This window comes from Pelodiscus sinensis, chromosome 22 (genome assembly GCF_049634645.1).
Source record: "Pelodiscus sinensis isolate JC-2024 chromosome 22, ASM4963464v1, whole genome shotgun sequence".
NCBI classification, from domain to species: Eukaryota; Metazoa; Chordata; order Testudines; family Trionychidae; genus Pelodiscus; species Pelodiscus sinensis.
Window position 1 is genome coordinate 19,053,255 of NC_134732.1, and position 20,954 is coordinate 19,074,208.

The 20,954-nt window shown below is 44.3% G+C and overlaps 1 protein-coding gene across 2 annotated transcripts in view; it reads left to right on the forward strand.

Moving 5' to 3' along the window:
• The window catches only part of COL5A1 (collagen type V alpha 1 chain), a 319,312-nt gene that overhangs the window by 246,908 nt on the left and 51,450 nt on the right, over window positions 1–20,954 (forward strand). For both annotated transcript variants that reach the window (XM_075905279.1, XM_075905278.1), the window contains exons 33-39: window positions 4,334–4,378; window positions 5,476–5,529; window positions 7,038–7,082; window positions 8,211–8,264; window positions 8,913–8,966; window positions 17,379–17,432; window positions 20,648–20,755. In XM_075905279.1, coding sequence (XP_075761394.1) covers window positions 4,334–4,378; window positions 5,476–5,529; window positions 7,038–7,082; window positions 8,211–8,264; window positions 8,913–8,966; window positions 17,379–17,432; window positions 20,648–20,755 — 414 coding nt within the window. The remainder of the gene's footprint in view (window positions 1–4,333; window positions 4,379–5,475; window positions 5,530–7,037; window positions 7,083–8,210; window positions 8,265–8,912; window positions 8,967–17,378; window positions 17,433–20,647; window positions 20,756–20,954) is intronic.

The window sequence follows — 20,954 nt, forward strand, 5'->3', positions numbered from 1 at the left end:
GATGATTTTGTCAAAGGAAAGGGAGGCTTCCTCATTATTCTATAAGAAAGGCTGGACGTTTTAAAGAGAGCAAGCACATGGACTAAAACATACACTGCAATGTTTCTTTGGCTATGTCTAGACTGCAGGCTTCTTTCGAAAGATCGCGTCTAGACTGCAGGCGGATCTTTCGAAAGAGAAATCCGCTTTTTCGAAAGAGAGCACCCAGCGAGTCTGGATGCTCTCTTTCGAAGACGGCCTCTTTACATTGAAGAACGCCTTCTTTCGAAAGAGGAACTTTCGAAAGAAGGCGTTCTTCCTCGTGAAACGAGGTTTACCGCCATCGAAAGAAAAGCCGCGTTCTTTCGAAATAATTTCGAAAGAACGTGGCTTGAGTCTGGACGCAGGGGAAGTTTTTTCGGGAAAAGGCTACTTTTCCCGAAAAAACCCCTGAGTCTGGACACGGCCTTTGTGTCTCTGTCCTTCCCAAGGGACCAAACAGACTTGGAACCAAGGAAAAATCATCCAGGCAGTGTAAGGAAAAAAATCATATTCATCAATAGGTCCGTGTGCTCCGCTTAGGATTCCTGCCTGGAAACTCATGTGTTTCCTTTCTGGGAGTCCCATTTCTACACCTTCCTCTCTGCAACTCTTCCTCTGACAGCTCTCCAACTCGCCTCATTCAAATCCTTGGGAACACACACAGCTTCCCTGGTACCCAAAATAATTGAGTTTAGAAACTTTGCATCACATAGCCTTCTAAAACGCTGGGCTTTCTCAGCGTAGCCTGGTTTCTAGCCTCAGGATAGGGGCTATGTCAGGCAGTACTGGGAAGTAGATGGCATTTTATGGTTTGGGACTTGGGACATCTGTGTTTAATACATGGCTTTGCCATGGACTTCTTCTGTGATGTTGGGTAAGTCATTTCAATTCTTCATGACGCATTTCTCCATCCATAGCATGCGAATAATAATGCTGCTTTTTCCCCTGCCTTGTCTGTTTCTTAGGGACACCTAATCCCTCTGATTCTGTGCATGTATAGCACCTAACAGCCCTGTAGCTGTTCTGGGACAAGGTGGGGGGGCCACTCAGGAGGGTCCGGCTGTGGTTCCCAGCTTCTCCTCCAGCAGTGCATCTTCTCTGGCGGTGGAGGGGAGGAGCAGTGGTTCCCAGTCCTGTCCTCTCTTTGAGGGAGGCCTCTCCTGTGTGGTGGCCAGGCTGTGCTTCCCAGCCTGGGGGTGATTCCAGGAGGGGCAGCAGGGCTGGTGGGTGGGTGGCGGTCTCCCCCGCATCTGGCACTGTTTGAGGTGGGGGGGACACTTACCAGGACTGGTAGCCAGACATGTGGAACTCTGTCTCCAGCTGGCCACTCCTGCGGCTGCCAGCACTTGTCACTTTGCAGTGTCATTGTCCTCTGATCATCCCCCTCCCTTTCCGTGTCATGGAAAACAGTCCCATTCCAGGCATCATCCTTTTCCTGGCACAACCAAACCCTGACCTTGCTTTAAGTTAGGATAAGATGAAACTATATATATTAAATTTGAAGGTCCTAGCTCTTAGGCTACGTCTAGACTGGCATGATTTTCCGCAAATGCTTTTAACAGAAAAGTTTTCCGTTAAAAGCATTTACGGAATAGAGCATCTAGATTGGCACGGATGCTTTTCTGCAAAAGCACTTTTTGCGGAAAAGCGTCCGTGCCAATCTAGATGCGCTTTTGTGCAAAAAAGCCCCGATCGCCATTTTCGCAATCGGGGATTTTTTGCCCAAAACAAATCTGAGCTGTCTACACTGGCCCTTTTGCGCAAAAGGTTTGCGCAAAAGGACTTTTGCCCGAATGGGAGCAGCATAGTATTTCCACAAGAAGCACTGATTTCAGACAGTAGAAAGTCAGTGTTCTTGCGGAAATTCAAGCAGCCATTGTAGACAGCTGGGAAGTTCTTCCGCAAAAGCAGCTGCTTTTGCGGAAAAACTTGCCAGTCTAGACATAGCCTTACTGTTTAGGAGGAATTCTTGAACAAATGGACTCACTTACAGATACAGACAGACTCCAAAATATATATGTATAGATCAGTAATAACAGTGTCAGCATACAATGCCGTATAAACTATTAGAACTAGCAAAAGGCTGTGCAAAAATTGTTTCTGGCTTCAACACTTTTAACAAAGGTTCATATGGGATAGGCTGCAGTGAAGATGTCTGTATCAAGTTACATCACATCTGGATTTAGCCCATTATACTTCAAGAAAAGCCATATAGAAAATGTCTTCATTTTTGTTGTTGCTGAAATGTTACTTTGATTACCATTGTAGGAAAAGTGAATTCATGACAAGCAGAAGTACAACCTGGCTTATTTTACTAGACTTTAAAACAGACATACCCCACCGCCTGTTCTGTATTGGGGTGGTTAATAAATGCCAAATAAGAGACATCAAGGTTTATAAGTGGTGATTTTGGGGCAGAAAAACTGAAAGTGGTAATTTAAGCATGCAAAAAAATGTCACTCATTCACTTTCTTCTGCATTTTATGCCCATGTAGAATATTGGATCACTGGTCCAAAATAAGAACATTAAAGCCATGGCTGTTTTGTTGATAACTTGGCATTAGCCAGAACATTGATTTCAGAGAGAAAGAACAAGGCCATTACATTACTTCTAGGCACCTAATAATGGAGTGTAATATGATGTTAGATTTAGGACCCAACCATCTCTATCTTTTTCCTGTCAGAATTAATCATAATCTCCTGTTACAGGAAACTGAGTTCATCTGTCAGATCTTATAAACCTGCTGTTGTGTCAAACTGCTGCAAAACAGGGTCTTAAATTACTTATTTAGCGCCAAGCCTACAAAGATGAAAAAAGGCATGTCCATATGTGGGGCAGCTTAATTGGCTTGTGTTGCATAAAATAATTGCCTAGATTAGGGTTCCAGTGCGGCTTCTGTCATTTCTAAATATTTATCAACTCACATCTCATCCGCATGCATTTAAATCAACCCGTGGCCTTCGCTCGTCTACACAATCCAGCCCACCTTTGCTTAGACCCGCCTGGCGGAAATACAAGCTTTCCAGGTGCAATGCAGTATTTGCAAAAGTAAAAGAGATCAGCAGAACAGTGAAACAGCTGTTGAAAGTCATTAAGTTTATTCTTTAACTGTTTATTTGCCTTTTCATTAATGAACAGGCTGGTGCAAGAAGCTAATTATAGGATACTGAGTTTTTCATGCTAGGTCTCCCATTTACATCTAGTTCAACAATTATTTTCACCTGGTGACTGTTGACGGGTGTGAGATGCAGTCTTACAAAGGTCAGCCCTTCTAGGACAGATGACTGCAGCAGGTATTAACTGGCATTCTCATTAATGAAGAGACCTAAATCTTGAATAAGCATGAAGAATAAACTGTCCTCTAAAAGTGGTCTCATGTGGTCAGGATATAGGCTCATTAGATGGACAATTAACTACTCTTCCCTTTGCTCTTTGTAATCTAAAATCTGCCGGAATCCTCTCTAGGGGCTTGATGAAAAGTGGATTCACTTTTACATCAGTGTCCTAGAAAAATGGGATTTATAGCTAGAGATGGCTGCACAACCACAACCATGGACCAACAGCCTTTGGTAATGACTTGTTCATTGAAAATGATCCACCTTTTTTCAATGTTTTTGAACAAAAGGTGCTTTTTACCCCATCAACAGTGCTCCGAAAGCACACTAGCAATGTTTCCATAAACAGTAAATTAAAGAAGTTTTGTAACTATATTGATAAGGTTCGCAATATTTAAAATCCAAAAAATTCAAAAGAAGCAACAGTGTACAGAAAAACAGATTTTGAACATTGCAATTTGAAAATGTGAAATGGCCCCAAATCAACCCATGTCAAATGCTTTGAAAACAACTTTCAGATGTGTCAACATTTTTCTGCTGTCATAGGTTTACATATTTTTGACCAGCTATAGAAAAAGCTGTCCCTTCAGAAAGTTCTGTTATGTCATGGTAAGGCAAATGAAGAGAAACTCTTGTGCGCAGAGAATTAAAAAAAAACCTGTGTCCCTCTGTGAAAGATGATATCCCTCCATGCAGCAGTAAAGAACAGATGTTCTGCCCGCCCAGTTCGAATTATCGTGTCAAGTTTCATCAGAGCATTCATATTACAATCTAGCCCATTCAAACATCACAAAAGGCAAATAAAATGTAATGTGAGGTTTCAATCTGCATAACCCTTGTTTTTCTTTCATTAGAAACAGAAATCGAAAGGAAATTGTGTCACAGGATTTGTTTGGGTCTGCACGGGCATGTTCATTTCATGCCAACACAGCCATCAAATGAACGTGACATTATGTTTTCTTCTCTTTTATTCCAGGGTACGCCTGGCAAACCAGGACCAAGGGGGCAGCGAGGTCCAACGGTAATCATGCCTTTTTTTCTAACAATACCTTTCAAAGGAATTTTCTTAAGATTATATAATTGAGTGGAGGAATGAGGTGCTCTAATTCCTAGTGAAAACTTTGACAAGTTAGGTGCTTTTGTGTTGGGAAATCTCCCCATAGTGAAAGATCCGAACCAAGCTCCCAGTATTTCACTCTTGTAGCTAAATCGGAATTTTGCAAACAGTTGCCTGTTCATATGAGAGGCCAACCAAAACACAGCCATCAGATTTTAGACACATTTGAAATCCAAACATTGTGGCTCATCTCCACTTAAAAATATAAAACGTACACAATGACCAGATCCTGAACTTCTGTGAATCAGTGGGTGAAATCCTGGCACTATGAAAATCAATGGGAAATTTGCTGTTTGCTTCAATGGAGCCAGGCTTTCATCCCGTGTCTTCCGTAGACTGGCGTTAATTACATCTTCTGAAGCTAGGAACCAGTTAATTCCCTCCTTGATTTTTCTAGAGTGTTTGTCAAAAGGAGATGGACCAGAACTGGAATATTTTTAGTCTAATTCCTCTCTTCTTCCTTCCCTTCACCTCCCATGAACGTTGGTGGCTCAAGTAGAATCAAACCCAGATCCAAACCTTGCAGGGTTGTCTAAAACAAAAGCCTTGACCAACAAAGGCTTGCAAATTCACAACTGTCCTGGTTTGTCCATGATACAGATGCATGTAACTGAAACCTGTCCCAAACCCTACATGTCATACACACCTGAGTCATTCCTATGAAGTCTCTAGACCTATTCCTGTGAGTAAAGTGGGAAAGATTTGGCTCATTAGTTGATTTTGGTGATTTGGAGGCAGTGGAATCCAGAGCCTGACTTTTGCTTTGGTAAACTGAGGGTTGAGATTTGAACCAAAGCCAAACCTGGTTTCCTTGGCTCAGGCTACAGGTTTCTATCTAGCGAACTATTGGAACTCATCTCATTGAGTTCTGTGGGACTTTTCATTGGCTCAATGTGACTCACTTGCTTAAGGGGTATGCTAAACAAGGACCTGAGAATCAAAATAGCACTTGTGAGCAGCAAGTGCTGATATATTTGATGACTTTTTTGTGTCTTTTTAAGGGTCCACGTGGTGAAAGAGGTCCAAGAGGCAGCACTGGAAAGCCTGGCCCTAAGGTAGGTTTTAGGAGCTTTTAGTGTAATTGAAAAATAACACTGTGTTTTGAGAAATAGCTGTATATTAAGTTTCTGGTCAAGTACTACCCTGTAAATACCACTCACCTGCCTTACAAGGAGACTTAATTTGTGTGATTAACTCATGCTGAAATCATTTGAGAGAAGGCTAAATATAAGTGCAATGTAGTATCCTTTCTTAATGTTTCTTAAGCAGAAGTTATCATATATTCACACCATTATTACCTGATAAATATTCTTGAAAAAACAACATACCAGCATCCTGATATTGCAGTCTTGAGAGGGGCATAACATTCCCTAACATAAAATCAGGTCTAAGATTCTTAGTCTGAATCCCAAATATGAGTTGGTCTTAAGTGCTCTTCTGGAAAGACATTGACACCTTAACCAACACATGACTGTAAAATGAGAATAAGGTATCTTGATAGTTACGGACTCTTGAAAATGTTACTGGTGTCTTTCAAAAGCGTGTGCCTTTCATTCAGCAATTCAATTGCTTCACGAACCTGTATTCCTCCCATGGTGAAATTCAGGCTACATCTAGATTACATCTAGATTATGGGTTTTTCTGCGGAAAAACTCCTCCGCATCCGGAGAACACATCTGTGCGTCCGCTTTTTTTGTGTGCAGAAGAGCAGACACGCTCTTTTGGAAGCCCTGTCTTCCTCTTTTCACAAGGAAGAAGGGCTCCTCTGCATACCTTTTTCCAATAGACCATTGTAGTCTAGACATAGCCTCACTCCTGTAGTGGGGACCAGCCCAAATCCCTCTTAAGCCTTTCTGCTTAAGTAGAACATAAGGTGATTCATAGACTTTTTACTGGCCCCTCTGCAAAGAAGCCAATCTCACCATCGGGTAACAAGAACCCGTTCAAATGACCACAACTGTCTAATTCTTTAAACAAAACAGTGCTGTTTATGAAGATGGATGGTCTCTGATTGGCTGGCGCACACAATAGGCATTGTTTTCTAAGCCAACCGGGTGTCAGAGGGTCAATTGCACCGTGGGCAAGCCACTCTTCTGTGCCAGAATCCGCGAGATAAACGGATTCAGTGAACATCAATCACTTGGGATAATGGAAATAAAGCCTTTGTAATGAAACGTTGTCACAGCCACACTGGCTGCCTTAAAAATAAATGTCCCGGCTTTGTATCAACATTAATTTTTGATAAATACCTCAGTGTTGCCGCAGCATTTATCTCACAGAATGAGACTGTTATCTGGTGGAAATCTCCTAAGCCCACTGACATGATCGGTTCTATATTTGTATTCAGAAACGCAAGGGTTCGGAGGGGGCCAGCCGAAAGGGAGGTGAATCAGTGGGTTGCTCATTTGTCATAGGCCATTGTTGCCAAAGCAGGATTATTAATAAAAAGGGGGAGAGGAGACGGACGCTGAGTGATGGCCCCTTTTTGCCTGCTGCCATTTAGGACGGTTGTGTGAAGTGGCTGCAATGATTGTTAATGCTGTGTTTCATTTATTCTTAAAAGGGCAACTCCGGTGGTGATGGACCCCCAGGTCCTCCTGGCGAAAGGGTAAGTGAGTCCAGATGTGGCTACTGCGGAAACAAAAGAGAAGCCTGGCCTTGAACAGGCAGTCCTAAGATCAGTTTTGTAGTTCGAGTCCTGCCAGTACCGACGTGCAACTAGGATCTGCAGCCATTTTGGCAAACTTCATTCAAAACCATGAAGTTCTGGTTAGAAATAGGAGATGAAATTCACCTCTATGCAGACTGTCTAGGTACCGCTTCAGTCTCACTTATTCCTTCAAGATAAGGCTTAAGTGGGACTTCAATGGTATATAGCTGAGGTGCTGGACTCTACAGGGATGAAGGTCACTCATGGTGACCACGAAAAAGGATGCACAATCCTCAGGCATCCATTAACCAAGCTTGAGCTGTAGTTCTGTGGAGGCACAGTGCCTCTCGAATTCCTCTGTCCCTTTTCCCAGTAATCCCAGCAAAGTGTAGCTTGGGAACCATCCAAACAGTGGAGGAGTCTTTTTCTCTTTGTTCCTGTGTGTCTACGTGAAAATCATTTGTTTGCCAAGGGAAAAGACCAAATTGCGTTCATCCTCCTGATGTAAAATGGTGTTTATATTCTTCACTTACTTGACATTGTGGGTGGGTGAGTGGGGTGGGAAGGGGGGGTTGTGGGTGACAGGGAAAAAAAAGGCAAGAGTCAGTCTGAAACTTACAAACATGCTCAATTCCCTGAGCTTAGAACATAGCTACACTCCCCTCAGTTAAACGGGTACAGAGAGTCATGGCCGTAAAGCAACAAGACCCATTGTTTCCAGTAAGTTTTTTCATAACATATTCAAGAGACCGATTTTGGTAACTCCAGCCTCCTTTCCACATCAATCATGGTGGGAAAAGACGTGATTGCAGACATTGGTGGGGAGGTGATCTCTGAGCCTAAAGACCCTTTTACCATTTACATCCCCTTTGCCAGTTAGGCCAAAGGCTGAGGTACTTTTGCCCAGAGGTAGTTATTCATTCATGCTCTCCTTCGAGAGGACCAGTTTCCTCAGTGACTGCTTACATGCTAGTGAGATTTCTTCAGTTGCAGGGCTAGTGCTACATATCCCAAACTCCTGAAATAGTTCACAATAAGATGTGTGTTGCTTCAAATGCATTTTTACCGGCTTGTTTTTCATCCCAGGGACCACCAGGACCTCAAGGACCAACTGGATTTCCTGGACCAAAAGGCCCCCCTGTAAGTAACACCCCTTCCAGAATGAGCAAAGAAACATGCTAGATGTTTTCCATCCAGGTGCTATTGCCTGCACCAACTCAGTTTTAGCTTCTTTGCTGAGAAGCGGCTACATACCCAACAAAAGACATTAGAGAGGCACCTGTATTAATAGCATGGCAGATTGGGATTTTAACGAACTGAAGCAGATGCTGCCAGTAATAATATATAATCCACATGCTCAGGACTCAGTCAATAGTATTTACAAACCATCAGCCTTCTCTTTGCATCACCTTTACTCCAGCAACTGTGGTGTGCTGGAGTGTGCCCACAGAAGCTCTTTTTGAGGTTCATTTCCTTTCCTCTGGAGGAGTCAGTCCATTCTCCTGCCTTGATCTAAAGGAAGACTCTCCATTGCTCTCACCATCTTTGGAGAGTCTGTGAAAAAGGGCCAGCTCTGGCAAGGCCTTTGAGTAACCCCAAATCCCACTGAAAAAAAAATAGCAGTGGAGGGTCAGCATCTTGGAACACCGTGTCCAAACACATGAGCAGATCTGATTCCATCTGACAAAGAGAGTTGGCACTGGTATATGCACACCAACTAGCATGGTACAATTTAATAGGGTACTACTGGACACCTGTTCAAAATCCTTGTGTTTTTTTCTTCTTCAGGGTCCACCAGGGAAGGATGGATTGCCCGGTCACCCCGGCCAGAGAGGAGAAACTGTAAGTAGCGGGAAACTTTGGGAAGATCATTAGTCTTGAGTCTGTCTCGCTGGTTGGTTCATCTAAACCCTTCTGTGTAGCTGAGGAGATGTTGCCATTTGTTTTCTTCCAACGGTTTGTGTTTCTTCAACTACACGGGACGGTCTATGGGAATCAACACCCTTTTAAGCCAGACAAATCAGTCTAATGATGATTTGCATGAAGACCACCCCTTCTGCTTCTTTGCCCCCTCACACTACCTCACGCCTAGAGAAGACACCAGTAAGAGCAGGCCTTCAGCGCATACACTTGCATAGCTTGCATTTAAATCAATGGGAATTTTGCATCGATAAGAGCTCTAGCATCAGGTAAGCAGGTATTTCTGATTACCACATTTCAGCTCCCGCCCTAGAATAGTAAAAATATGCTGAGATCAGCTTTGTATCAACTGAATAACACAAGTGAGAAGTGACTTGCTTGTGTGGGCACTTGCTTTTATAGGGTAGGAAAATGGAGAAGATGCAAAGTCCCAACAGTTAGTTTCCATACAGTTCTGATGGCCATACACCCTCTGAAACTCCAGTGGTCTGCAATTCTGATCTTGCCTTTGTCACTTAAGAGGGGAAAGATGGTCTCTTTCTTTGGACAGCTCTTTGTGGAACTTTTATGGAGATTGTCCACGTTCTCTCTCTCATTACTTCTGAAAGTTTAAAATGACCAGTGCTCTGAATGCATTGTCAAGTTATTCCCAAGTCTGTGATACCAGATTTTTTTAATTGAATGGGACTCATGCGTTCCATCAGACGAAAATACGGAACACTCCAGTTGCTTAGTTTGGTGATCAGTTTCATCGGCACTTCTCCAACCTACAATGTTGAGGAGAAATTCTAAACTTTTGCTTTCTAATACACCACACAACCAGCATGAAGAACCATTGCACAACAATGACGGATTACAGCACTGTTTTGGGAACATGACTGTCTGGAGGAAGGCTAGTGGTGGCCAAACATTATTGGCTTTTTTTCTTTGTTTACTCATTTTAATGAGGAAGGTGAAGTCAATGGGAATTTGGGGACTCAGTAGGAAGTCTGTTTTCTGTAAAAGCAACAAGGAGTCCTGTGACACCTTAGGATGCGTCTAGACTACAGGCTTTTGTTGGCAGAAGTTTTGTCGACAGATACTGTCAACAAAGCTTCTGTCGACAAAGAGCGTCTAGACTACAGCCAGTTCTGTCAACAAAGCAAGCCACTTTGTCGACATGACAGCGTAGACGCAAAGGACAGTGTAGATGCAATAACGCCTTCTGTCAACAGAACTCTGTCAACAAAAGGCGTTATTCCTCGTAGAATGAGGTTTACAGCCGTCGACAAAACTGCTGAGTTCTGTCAACGTTATGTCGACAGAACTCAGTGACAGTGTAGGCGCAGGTATAGTTTTGTCGACAAAAGTCCACTTTTGTTGACAAAACCCTGTAGTCTAGACACATTTATTTGGGCATAAGTTTTCATGGACTTGAGCTCACTTTGTCAGCTGCATGAAGTGGAAAGTTCAGTCTGGCGGGGATATACACACATACAAAGAGGGGCGTGTTACATTACTATGAGGGGGACCAGTGTTAAGGAGATCAATTGAATTAGGGTGGATGTGGCCCACATCCATCAGTTGATGAGCAGTGAGCAGGGCCGGACGGAGGCATGGGCGAGCTGGGCAGCTTCCTAGGGCGCTAACCGGTGGGGGGCGCCTGATGGCAGCTGTAAGGGGTGCCGCATGCCCAGCTCCTGCAGCGCCGACCGGCAGCGCCCTTCCCCCCATGGCCGCGGGGCCCTGCATGGCCTAGCGCGCATGCCAGCAGCGCTGGCCAGGCTCGGCTGGGCAGTGCATGCGCCTTGTGTCCCGGGCTGCACACCAGCGGCTGTAGCCAGCCTGTGCATGCGCCGTACGCCCTGGGGGCGGGCCCGCGCCCCCTGGGGGGGGGCGGGCCCGCGCCCCCTGGGGGGGGGCAGGCCCGCACCCCACAAATGGGCCCATGCATGCTCCATGTGCCCGGAGGCGGCGCCTCGTGCCCTGGCCCAGGGCGCCAGAAGGGCTCGGGCCAGCCCTGGCAGTGAGGAGGGAAATGACTTTTTGTGGTGAGCTAGCCACTGCCAGTTTCTGTTCAGACCCAGGCTGATAGGGTCAAGTTTGCCTCTGAATTCCAGCTCTGCAGTTTCACACTGTAGTTTGGTTTTGCCTTTTTTTTTGCCCAAGTCTGGCAACTTTCAGGTCTGCGACGGAGTGTCCAGGCAGGTTGAAGTGCTCTCTGGCTGATCTGGGAACGTTACTGATCTTGATGTCCGATTTTTGTCCGTTTATTCTTTCGCATAGAGACAGCCCGGTTTGGCCAATGTACATGGCAGGGGGCAGGTTTTCTTTACATGCCCATGAATGCAGTGCGCTCATATCTCCCTTTAGCAAAGTTGTAAGAATTGCATCCCCTCTGGTGCTGCCCTTTTTCTAAAGCAATTCCAGGGGAGCAGGCAAAGTTTTGCCTATACCCTTATAATAACCATATGCTCAATGTGGCTGCAACTCAAGGAGTGGCTGTTGGCTGTCTAGTTACCCTGTTGTGTATTCTCTCTCCTTATATGCATACGCTTTATCAATTTTAAAGGATTTTATTGTGCAGATGTAAGCATTGTTTCTCACCAAAGGAGAATGATGAGGCATGAAGAAGGTATGATAATAATGGCTCTGTTTTCTTTGTCCTCTGGAAAAGTTTGCTTAAGTGATATGCTGCAGCAAAAATATATATTCTTCCAATGTAAATTTTTGTTTGCAGTAATTCATCTCTTTCTGCTTGCCTATTTTGGGTGTCTTTTTTTCAGCTGGTGATGATCCAACTCATTTGCTCCTGTTATAATGATGCTTTTATCAGCGTTGCATGTTGCATGCTAGCCGAGAGACAGCTGTTTGGTATTTCATTTACAGGAGAAATAAAACCTCTCTACTGAGCTTTGCATTTTTCTTCGCTGCTCTTCCTGACACATAAGCGTTAAAGCAGCTTTGCATATTAGGCATTTTTTTCTCCTGATTTATCACAGAAAAGTTGAATTAATTTGCCTGGCATTTGGATAAGCACAGTGATGCACATATTATTTAGTGTAATGCTATATATTTATGTACCATCCATAAGAATGGTTCTGTAGTGATACACATGGTATTTCGGGTCACTGAAGCTATATTCTCTGATCAAGATTCATTTAAAGGGGAACTGAAAGGTTTTCACCTGCTGAGGTTGGAAGGTGGCATTTTGTTTCCCTGACATCATGAATAATTCGAGGCACGACCCCTGAATTGAAATAAAGGTTGCAATCTTTACTCTGCTTGTTTCAGATGTCATCAGCGCTTATAAGGAAAAAATAGAGCCTCACATGCCATGCTCGGCATGCAAATGAAGGAAGAATTGGCTTTCAATGAAATTGTCCATAACCCTATTTATCTGTAGTTTTCCTCATCTTATTTTGCTGATGATTTGCCTGTACTAGGCAATTATGTTCAGAAAATTCCAATTCACCTTGGATGGAACAAGCCATTTAGGATTAATGTTCATTAATATACTCTGCTAGGGAACCAAACATACAGCTCAAACAAGGACCAGTGTGCAGAAGTCCCCTCCAGTGTTATATCTGTGGTTGTACAAGCACAAATACTTGCAGGACCATTTTTATAACTCTCACGCCAACTCTTGCTGCCCTTTATTATATACTGTATACAGTGCAAGCTGTCTTATCCAGCACTTTAATAGCCGGGAAAGGCAGTTAACAGACATCTATCATAGCTGGCAATACAATTCCTCCTTCAGTTCACCGGAAAAATTCCGATAGCCACACGGCATCGTTTTTCGACATTTTCTGGTGTTTTTGCATGTCAAGTTTGTAAACTTGCATCTTTTTTGTTCATGTCGTGCTTCTGCACATAATACCATTATCAGATTTTATCTTATCCATCCTGCAACTAGGACAAGCGTATGGTGAAAAATTCATAAACCGCCAGTGTAAAGCTTGAGTAACCAGCTTTGCTTATCTGGCCACCCCATTTCCCATGCATGCCATATAACAAATCTTGTACTGTACTTAACTGGCAAGTACAGTGTTTGAATTCATGATACCTGAATTCTCAGTATTAATGCCTATGGCCAAATCTGTATTATTAAACTGCTTCGGGTAACTTTTCTTGATTTTTGGACTGTTTCCGTATGTCATTATGAGTAAGTCTACACAGCAGTGTTATTCTGAAATAACATAGTCCACATCTACACAGCAAGCCATTATTTCAACATAATGTCAAAATAATGTTGAGCTGGAGCACTTCTTACTCTGACTCATTTTCTGAGGAATAAGGGTACGTCTACACAGCAACATTCTTTTGAAATAACAAGCATTATTTCGAAATAACTACACAGCAGGCAGTTATTTCAAAATAATGTCAAAATGCTGTCAAGCCGGAGAACTTCTTACTCCGACTCCTGTAACCCACATTGTACGAGGAGCAAGGGAAGTTGGAGGAAGAAGGCTCTGTTTCTAAATAAGTGCTGTGTAGATCCTCCCTTTTTCAAAATAAGCTATTTTGAAATAAGCTACGCAACTGACATAGCTCAATATGCATAGCTAATTTCGAGTTAAGCCCGGCTGTGTGGATGCACCCTAAGGGAAGTCAGAGGAAGAGGTCTCTTTCTCAGACTTCCTGCTGTGTAGACAGGGCTAAAAGCCGAAATAAGCTATTTCGACTTAAGCTACACAATTGACGTAAGCTCGAGTTGCGTCGCTTATTTCAGCTTTAGCCCTGCTGTGTAGACGTACCCTGAGAGAAAAGGATGGGAATTAAAATGGGGACATACAAAAACACATAAAATAATGGATCCAAACTGTTAGCTGAGCTGGAACCCTCTATACTCCCATGAAAGAGATCCCAGTTAGGAGGGAACATTCCCCTCCCTTTTCAGTCCAGCATGCATTAGAGATGCTGAGGCATCTTTGGTTTCTTGATTGTAATATCAGGCCTAAATTTGGGGTGTGTAAAGTGAGGAGAATCATAGGGATCCTTGCTCAGGCTTCAGGCAGGGACCTAGAGAAATCCCTTTTCCCACCTCAAAAAAAGTTTATTGTAGTGATGGCTGAATATGCTGCATTTTCCAAAAGTGAATGATTTTTGTTTTTGGTTGAAAACGGTCACCATTTTCCCCTCATCTCCAGTGCACCTTCTGTGATTGTCAAGCACTGAGGATCGTGCTGAGTAGTTTTCTGGCATGTCAGAGTAATGTTAACTTAAAACACGTTTATCCATCTCCTGTGGCAGAAGGTAGCTCCATCTAAGATCATTAAAAATAATGTTGATTAATCACAATGCAAACTACAGAATGCATGTCAGTAGTGCTTCTCTGAAGAATTACCGGTGGAACCTTGTGACCCAGGAAATTTCAAAAACAGTTATTCCTATTGGTTACAGTACAGGCGACCTCCGCACTTACGATCTAATTGGTTCCTGGAGAACTGTCGTAAGTTGAACCCTTATTTCTTATAGGCGCAATGTTATAGTGGCAGTTCTTTTCCTGGAAACCCACTTCATACCCTAAAAATACTAAAACTGACTATGGAAATGGGGGAAAACTAAACTAAATAGTTCAAATAATGCACAAAAATAACTAAAACATGAAGATCAATGGGGCGGAGATGTGCTCAGTTCAAGCAGCAGCTGCAGACTGGCAAGTCTGACTGTCCTGTGTTGGGATGACATGTGAAGTCTGCATCCTATACCGTTGTAAATGCGAGCTGTGGATGTAAATTGGGGGATTTTAGGAGCTATCTCGCATGAAAAAAATGGTCGTAAATGCAGGGGGTTGTAAGTCAGGGGTCGCCTGTACAGGGAATGTAGAATCATAGACTCTCATAGAACTGGAAGGAAAATGCAGGACAATGTAGCACTTTAAAGACTAACAAGATGGTTTAATAGGTGATGAGCTTTCGTGGGCCAGACCCACTTCCTCAGATCAAATAGTGGAAGAAGCTCAAGGGACCTCAAGAGGTCAAGTCCAGTTCCCTGCCCTCATGACAGGACCAAGCACCAGCTAGACCTCCCCTGACAGTTGTTTGTCTCACTTGCTCTTAAAAATCCCCATGGATGGAGATTCCATAACCTCCCTAGGCAATTTATTCCAGTGCTTAACCACCCTGACAGATAGGAATGTTTTCCTAGTGTCCAGCCTAAACCTCCCTTGCTGCAATTTAAGTCAATTGCTTCTTGTCCTATCCTCAGAGGTGAAGAAGAATAATTTTTCCCTCACCCTTATAACAATCTTTTAGGTACTCGAAAGCTGCTATCATGGCCCCTGTCAGTCTTCTCTCTTCCAGAATTTTGTTGCCATATGTTGCTTTTTAAATAACAACTTAAGAAATTTGCTCCTGGTGTGAATTTTTGTAAGCCGCCTCGAATATTTTAAATAGAGGCAGGCTTAAAATACTTTTAATAAATAATAAAGAATCCCTGGCATTTAGGTCAATGGAGTTACTTCTCTTACTTACGCCTGTGTCCAAAGAAGTTATTGACATGGCATTGTGGATCAGGAGTTTTTTAAAGCCTGCTTTGCAGCAGAGCTATAGTTAGTTTGCTGAACAAGGGCCTCAAAATGTGTGAATTGGGTACTGCTAACTAGTGCAGTCTACACGAGAAGAAGTGTCTAAGAATACTTCTGCATCGATGAACGGAGAGACGAAGGAGCTTGTCATTTTTCAGTGGCGTGCATTAAGCAGTTTAAACTGGAAGCTAGCAGGATTTTGAAATATAATTTCAAAAAGGCACCCAGAAAAATGTCTTTGTGGTTTGTTTTCAATGCATGTTTCAACAGTAAATCGCATTTGGAAACTCAAACACAACTGCCCTGTGCTACTTTGTTAGAACCAGGAAGCGACACTGTGTACAGAAAGAGAAAGGCAGCAGGCCAGTCTCAATGCTTACCGTGAGTGACACGCAACCCAGAAACCAACAGCCCAAGTAACAGGGATGAAGGGTGTACAGCTGGGTGCGGTGTCCAGTCCCTGTGACTTGAGCCTTCCCAGAACTGTGCTCAGTGGCTGCAGGCCCTATTCCCAACTCTCTGCCTTTCCTTAGGAGAGACCGGAGCATCAGACTCAGTAGGACACAGTGGTGGGATGCCCCAGGGGGCAGGATTAGAGCTTTAACATTCCTTCACCATTAATAATCTCCCATGTTAATACTATGGCAGGTAAAGATTTCCTTTTGAATAGCTCCTCCAGATTCACACGCTCTGTGAGAAGTGGTTTACAAATATATATTGTGACAAAGCTCCTCCTCGAGCTGAGTGGATCCCGCGCTCTCAGGAGGATGACTTGCCTCAGAGGCTCACAGCAGACTTCCATTTAGACTCCCGCCTGATATCTGTTGAGCTACTCTCATCATTGGCCAGCAGGGGGAAATGAGGAGAAACCCAACTTCATCGTTTCTGTGGCCCTGCTAAGTGGACCATGGCAGGACAAACCCCTATCACTAAGCCAGTTTTTTCCATGTTGGGGGGGACTGGGCCCACCACCTACTCTGGGTTCCATCCCAGGGACCCTGTAATAGCAGCTGTCTGTAATGTCTTTAGTAACAACTGCTTGACAATTATGAATCTCTGGGCCGCTTCCCCAGCACTTCCCTTACCACAGGTTATTCCTGCTGGTATCTGCTTACACTTTCTCCTCCAGAAGCTCAACAACAGTTTCTCTCGTCAATGCCTTCCTCACACTAAGCTAACAGAAAGAAGAGAAATCTTTTTAAACTAGTCTCAACTGGTTCTCAATTGGTTCCTAGGCGTTCTGATTAATCTGACTCTCTTTCGTCTGATTCCAGGTGTTTTAATTGGCCTGATTGCTCTGATTGATTCGAGCAGGTTCCTGCTGGTTCTGGATCAGTCCTTGTTAGTCTACCCTAGGAACAGGGACTTATGTAATCAAGGGCTAATCTGTTTCCCTTCTATCCCTCTCCTGTAGGCCTCTGGCCTGACCTTGTCCCAGTATATATGGCCAGATCCTCAGATGGGGTAATTAACATAGCACCATTGCAATTAAAACCTTTGCTGTGATTTATGCCCATTGATAGTCTGCTAGATAAACATCTAGGTCCTTTCCCAGTATTTCCCTTAGGAATCACAGCCTCCGTGGGAAGGTTTTGATAATAAGTTCTTTGTTTTGTTTTTGCCTCTGTAAATAAACAGAAGGATCTATCCCCTCTCCCATTTGATTTCCTCCTTTTATTTGTCTTTTGAGGAGTACCATTTTTTATAGTTGCTAGTAAGTTTGGTCAGAGCATGCTGGGCTTGGTCCTGTCAAGTGGCATGCCGTCATTCATGTATTACTATGTTTTATGGCTAATCGTGATTCATTTTTCTTTTTAAAACAGGGTTTCCAAGGCAAGACAGGTCCTCCAGGCCCTCCAGGTGTTGTAGGCCCACAGGTAAGATGTAAATGCAGCCTTTATGGCGGTCCTCCCTTGCTCGGACTTGCTGGCAAACCATAAGGAGGCCGACAGAATTGCTTGGTGCCTGGGTAAGGTGGGGGGCAGCCCTGCATTTCTGGAAGGGGTGGGGCCTCAGGCAGAAGGGGCGGAGCTGGAGGCTAGCCTCCCACCATCCCTCCAGCACTGCCCAGGATAATTTAAAGGGCCCAGGACTCTGGCCACCATCGCTGCTGCAGTCATGGCAGCAACAGCTGGGAACTCCAGGTCCTTTTGAACTGCTGGGCTCCAGATTAGGTGCCCCATTTCCCCCCCCCCCTCCACCTCCGTCAGTGGGCCTGACAATTCATATTGGACTTGCGACACTCTAGTTTAGCTTAGCCTCTAGGACGATGAGTAGAACATACAGACAAAGACTGAGAGTTTTAAAGGGAGCTATGGAACGGCAATAGGTATTTGGCCTGTTCCTGGCCAGAGACAGTTGTGAACAGCCAAAGCACTCTTTTTGGATTTGTGTTCTCAATACCTGAAACATCCACTCATGGGCCAAGCTGTCAAGGCATCTCTCTGGGCAGATGTTTTAGAAAAATCTTCATGGGAAGTCATTGTGCTCTCCTGCTCAGTGAAACAGCTAGAGATTTGCCACCGTCTCACTGAGAGTCAAGGTCCTGGCTCTGATCTCCGTAAGAATGGTGTAAATCGGGTAATGCTAAGGAAATCAGTCGAATTACACTGGCTTAAAAATTAGGGTACGATCACAATTAAGGTACGATCACTTAACTGAAATTTGGCCCACTTGGCATTGCTCCTCCAGTTATATTAGACCTTTGCCTGGAGCCAAGTTATAAGTGTTTCAGTAACCAAACGTTAAAAGCAACATTGAATGGCTACATAGTATATGGCTACACTGGTACATTTCATGGTAATGCAATAGTGCGGTGAAATGTCATCCTAAGGCAATATATCACTATTCAATGTATTCTTAAATGTTGCCAGAGTCTGCAAAAGCCATGTAGCCCTAGTGAAGTCAGAGTAGCCACCTACTTAAATACATCTATGAGGATCAGTCTCTATTGTGTCATTTTATTGCTGCAGTTTTAGAATGAATGGGGACAGAGCATATACAAATTCTCCTTGCTTTGCTGACCGGGGAAGTGCTTGCTATTTAATTACCTGGTAATTAACATGTCCTTTCAGATTAATGGCAATATTACAGGGCAGATACATGATTATCTCCATCTTCTAAACCATAAAGCAGAGTGGGTGCCAATTACATTTGGCTCTACTAAGTAGAATCAATGTAATATGCAGAAACGCAGCATTAGTGTTTATCATTCAATTAAGTGCCACTCCGCAATTTATCAAGAGACATAAAATCCCCTTACAATTACATGGTAAAATTCAAAGTAAATACATGGTTTGGTATGGTTCGTACGTTATCAAATACCACAATGAAAAGACTAATTACCACCAACCAACATTTTTTTCACATCAGAATTGCCCCTATGACAGAAATTCCAGGATAATTACTCTGTCGTGTTCTGTTCTATGTCGCTGGTTACACCATGTTCATCACCATTAGTCTCCATGTATAGTGCTCAGGTGATCAATAACGATCTCATGTAGTCACAAAGTTAATCAATTATTGAGGCCTAGTACAAGAAAGACATGGCTTGTTACAGTTCACTTTGGAAACTCTCCAGTAAATGCTTCAGTATAATAACAACGTCTCCCGTTTATACAACTACTTTCACTCCAAAGGGTCCTAACACACCTAACAGGCTATACAGAGGTGCAGTTGTATCCCTCACTGGAAGGAAGTCTCCTGTGAAGTAAAACTGCGTGTCTTGTTAACAGTCGGCAGTGACGCTGTTAGGACCCTGAAGTGAAGAAAATTCTGTATCCAGTTGAAATGTCAAGCGGGAGTTTAGATAGAACACACTTTCCTTATTTGGACAACAGTGCAAGATATGTATGTAAGCGAAACAAGCCATGGAGAGAGAGCTGTCCATTATGGTCAATAAAAATACTAGAGCTGAGCAAAGCCACGTGGGAGATGTGTGAGTCTCCCTGACGTTTCATTTCTAACATCAGTACCGGAGCAATAAGACATGGCTCTGGTGTGACCCCTCTGACTTAGTTAATATTGTCTCCAAGAGGAATGCTCCATGCATTTGATAGGAAGGTTTTCAGTTTGGGATGGTACAGGTGGCCTGAATGAATAGGGTGACCTTTTAGTGCCCTTGTTTCGATGTTCTTTGCCTGCAGAATGGAACTGCTGCTTTACTGAACGACAAGTGGCAGCCGTTCGTCTGTTTGTACTGTCGGTTTGTCTGTTTTTATTGAAGAACACCAAGGAAATTGTTTCTATTCGCAGAAAGCTATGGGCTCACGGTTCTGGCCTCCCCCTAAAACATTGCTGACCAGGTCAGCCCTCCCTGGTCCAGCACCCTCAGGACCCGACCAGTCCCAAATGAAAGAATTTGCCGGACAAGATGAGGTCAAATCCAGCCCCCGTGCCTGGCTCTGCTTCTGGCACTGGCTTCTGGATCCCAGGACCAGCTCCACTTCTAGCTCCTGGGCCCAGCTGGGCTGCCTACCCCATTCCCACCCACTCTGTTCAGGCTACACACCCCAACCGTGCTCCTAGCAACCAGCTTCACTCCTATTGGCTCCTCCCAGGCTGCTGGCCCCACTGCTGCCAGCCCTGGCTGGACTCCCGTCCCCAGGCACAAGCCCTCCTGCCACCCAATAGCTGCCGGGACTCTCTGGTCCAGAAACATCCGCAATCCTGCTGGACCAATGCCACAGATGTTGCCAGACCAGAGTCCTGGTTTTAAGAGGTCCAACCTGTAGAAGAGTCTGAAGTGGGGTCGATGTTTTCACAGCTAAGCCGTGCTTGGGCCCCGGCGTGCGCAGTCTTTCAGTCAAGAGTGAGAGTTGCCTGATTTAACGGGGATGGTCCTAAGAGTCAGTGAGGTTGCTGGAAACTGGCCTCTCTCTTGGGCAGTATTCTGTGCCAGTCAGCTTAGCAGCATGCCCAGGCCTCGTGCCTCTGTTGGGGGTGGGTATTAGCAAGTGGGCAGAAAAGGGCTGCCCATCAAAGGGGTGGGTGGGGAGAGCTGTCAATGACCTTCACTGGTCTACAGACTTTGCTTGTTCTTTGTCTCTCTGGTATTAAACTTTCCCCTCCATATCTCTCGCGCGTCTCTTAGGGTCCTACCGGAGAGACGGGCCCAATGGGTGAGCGCGGGCATCCAGGTCCACCGGGTCCACCAGGTGAGCAGGGTCTACCTGGCCTGGCTGGAAAGGAAGGAACCAAGGTACGTTGTCGCAGCATTTGATCTGACTTCATAGTTCATTCAGTGCTCAGGTGTGCATTGGAGCATGATGTTCAGGCCACGGGAAGGGAGGAGAGGGCCAGTCATGGTTAGAATCTGGCCTGTGTGTTCTTTCTGAGTAAGGAGTGACTCTTGGGGGACTGATGGGGCAACACAGAGAGGTTAATTTTCAGAGGCACTG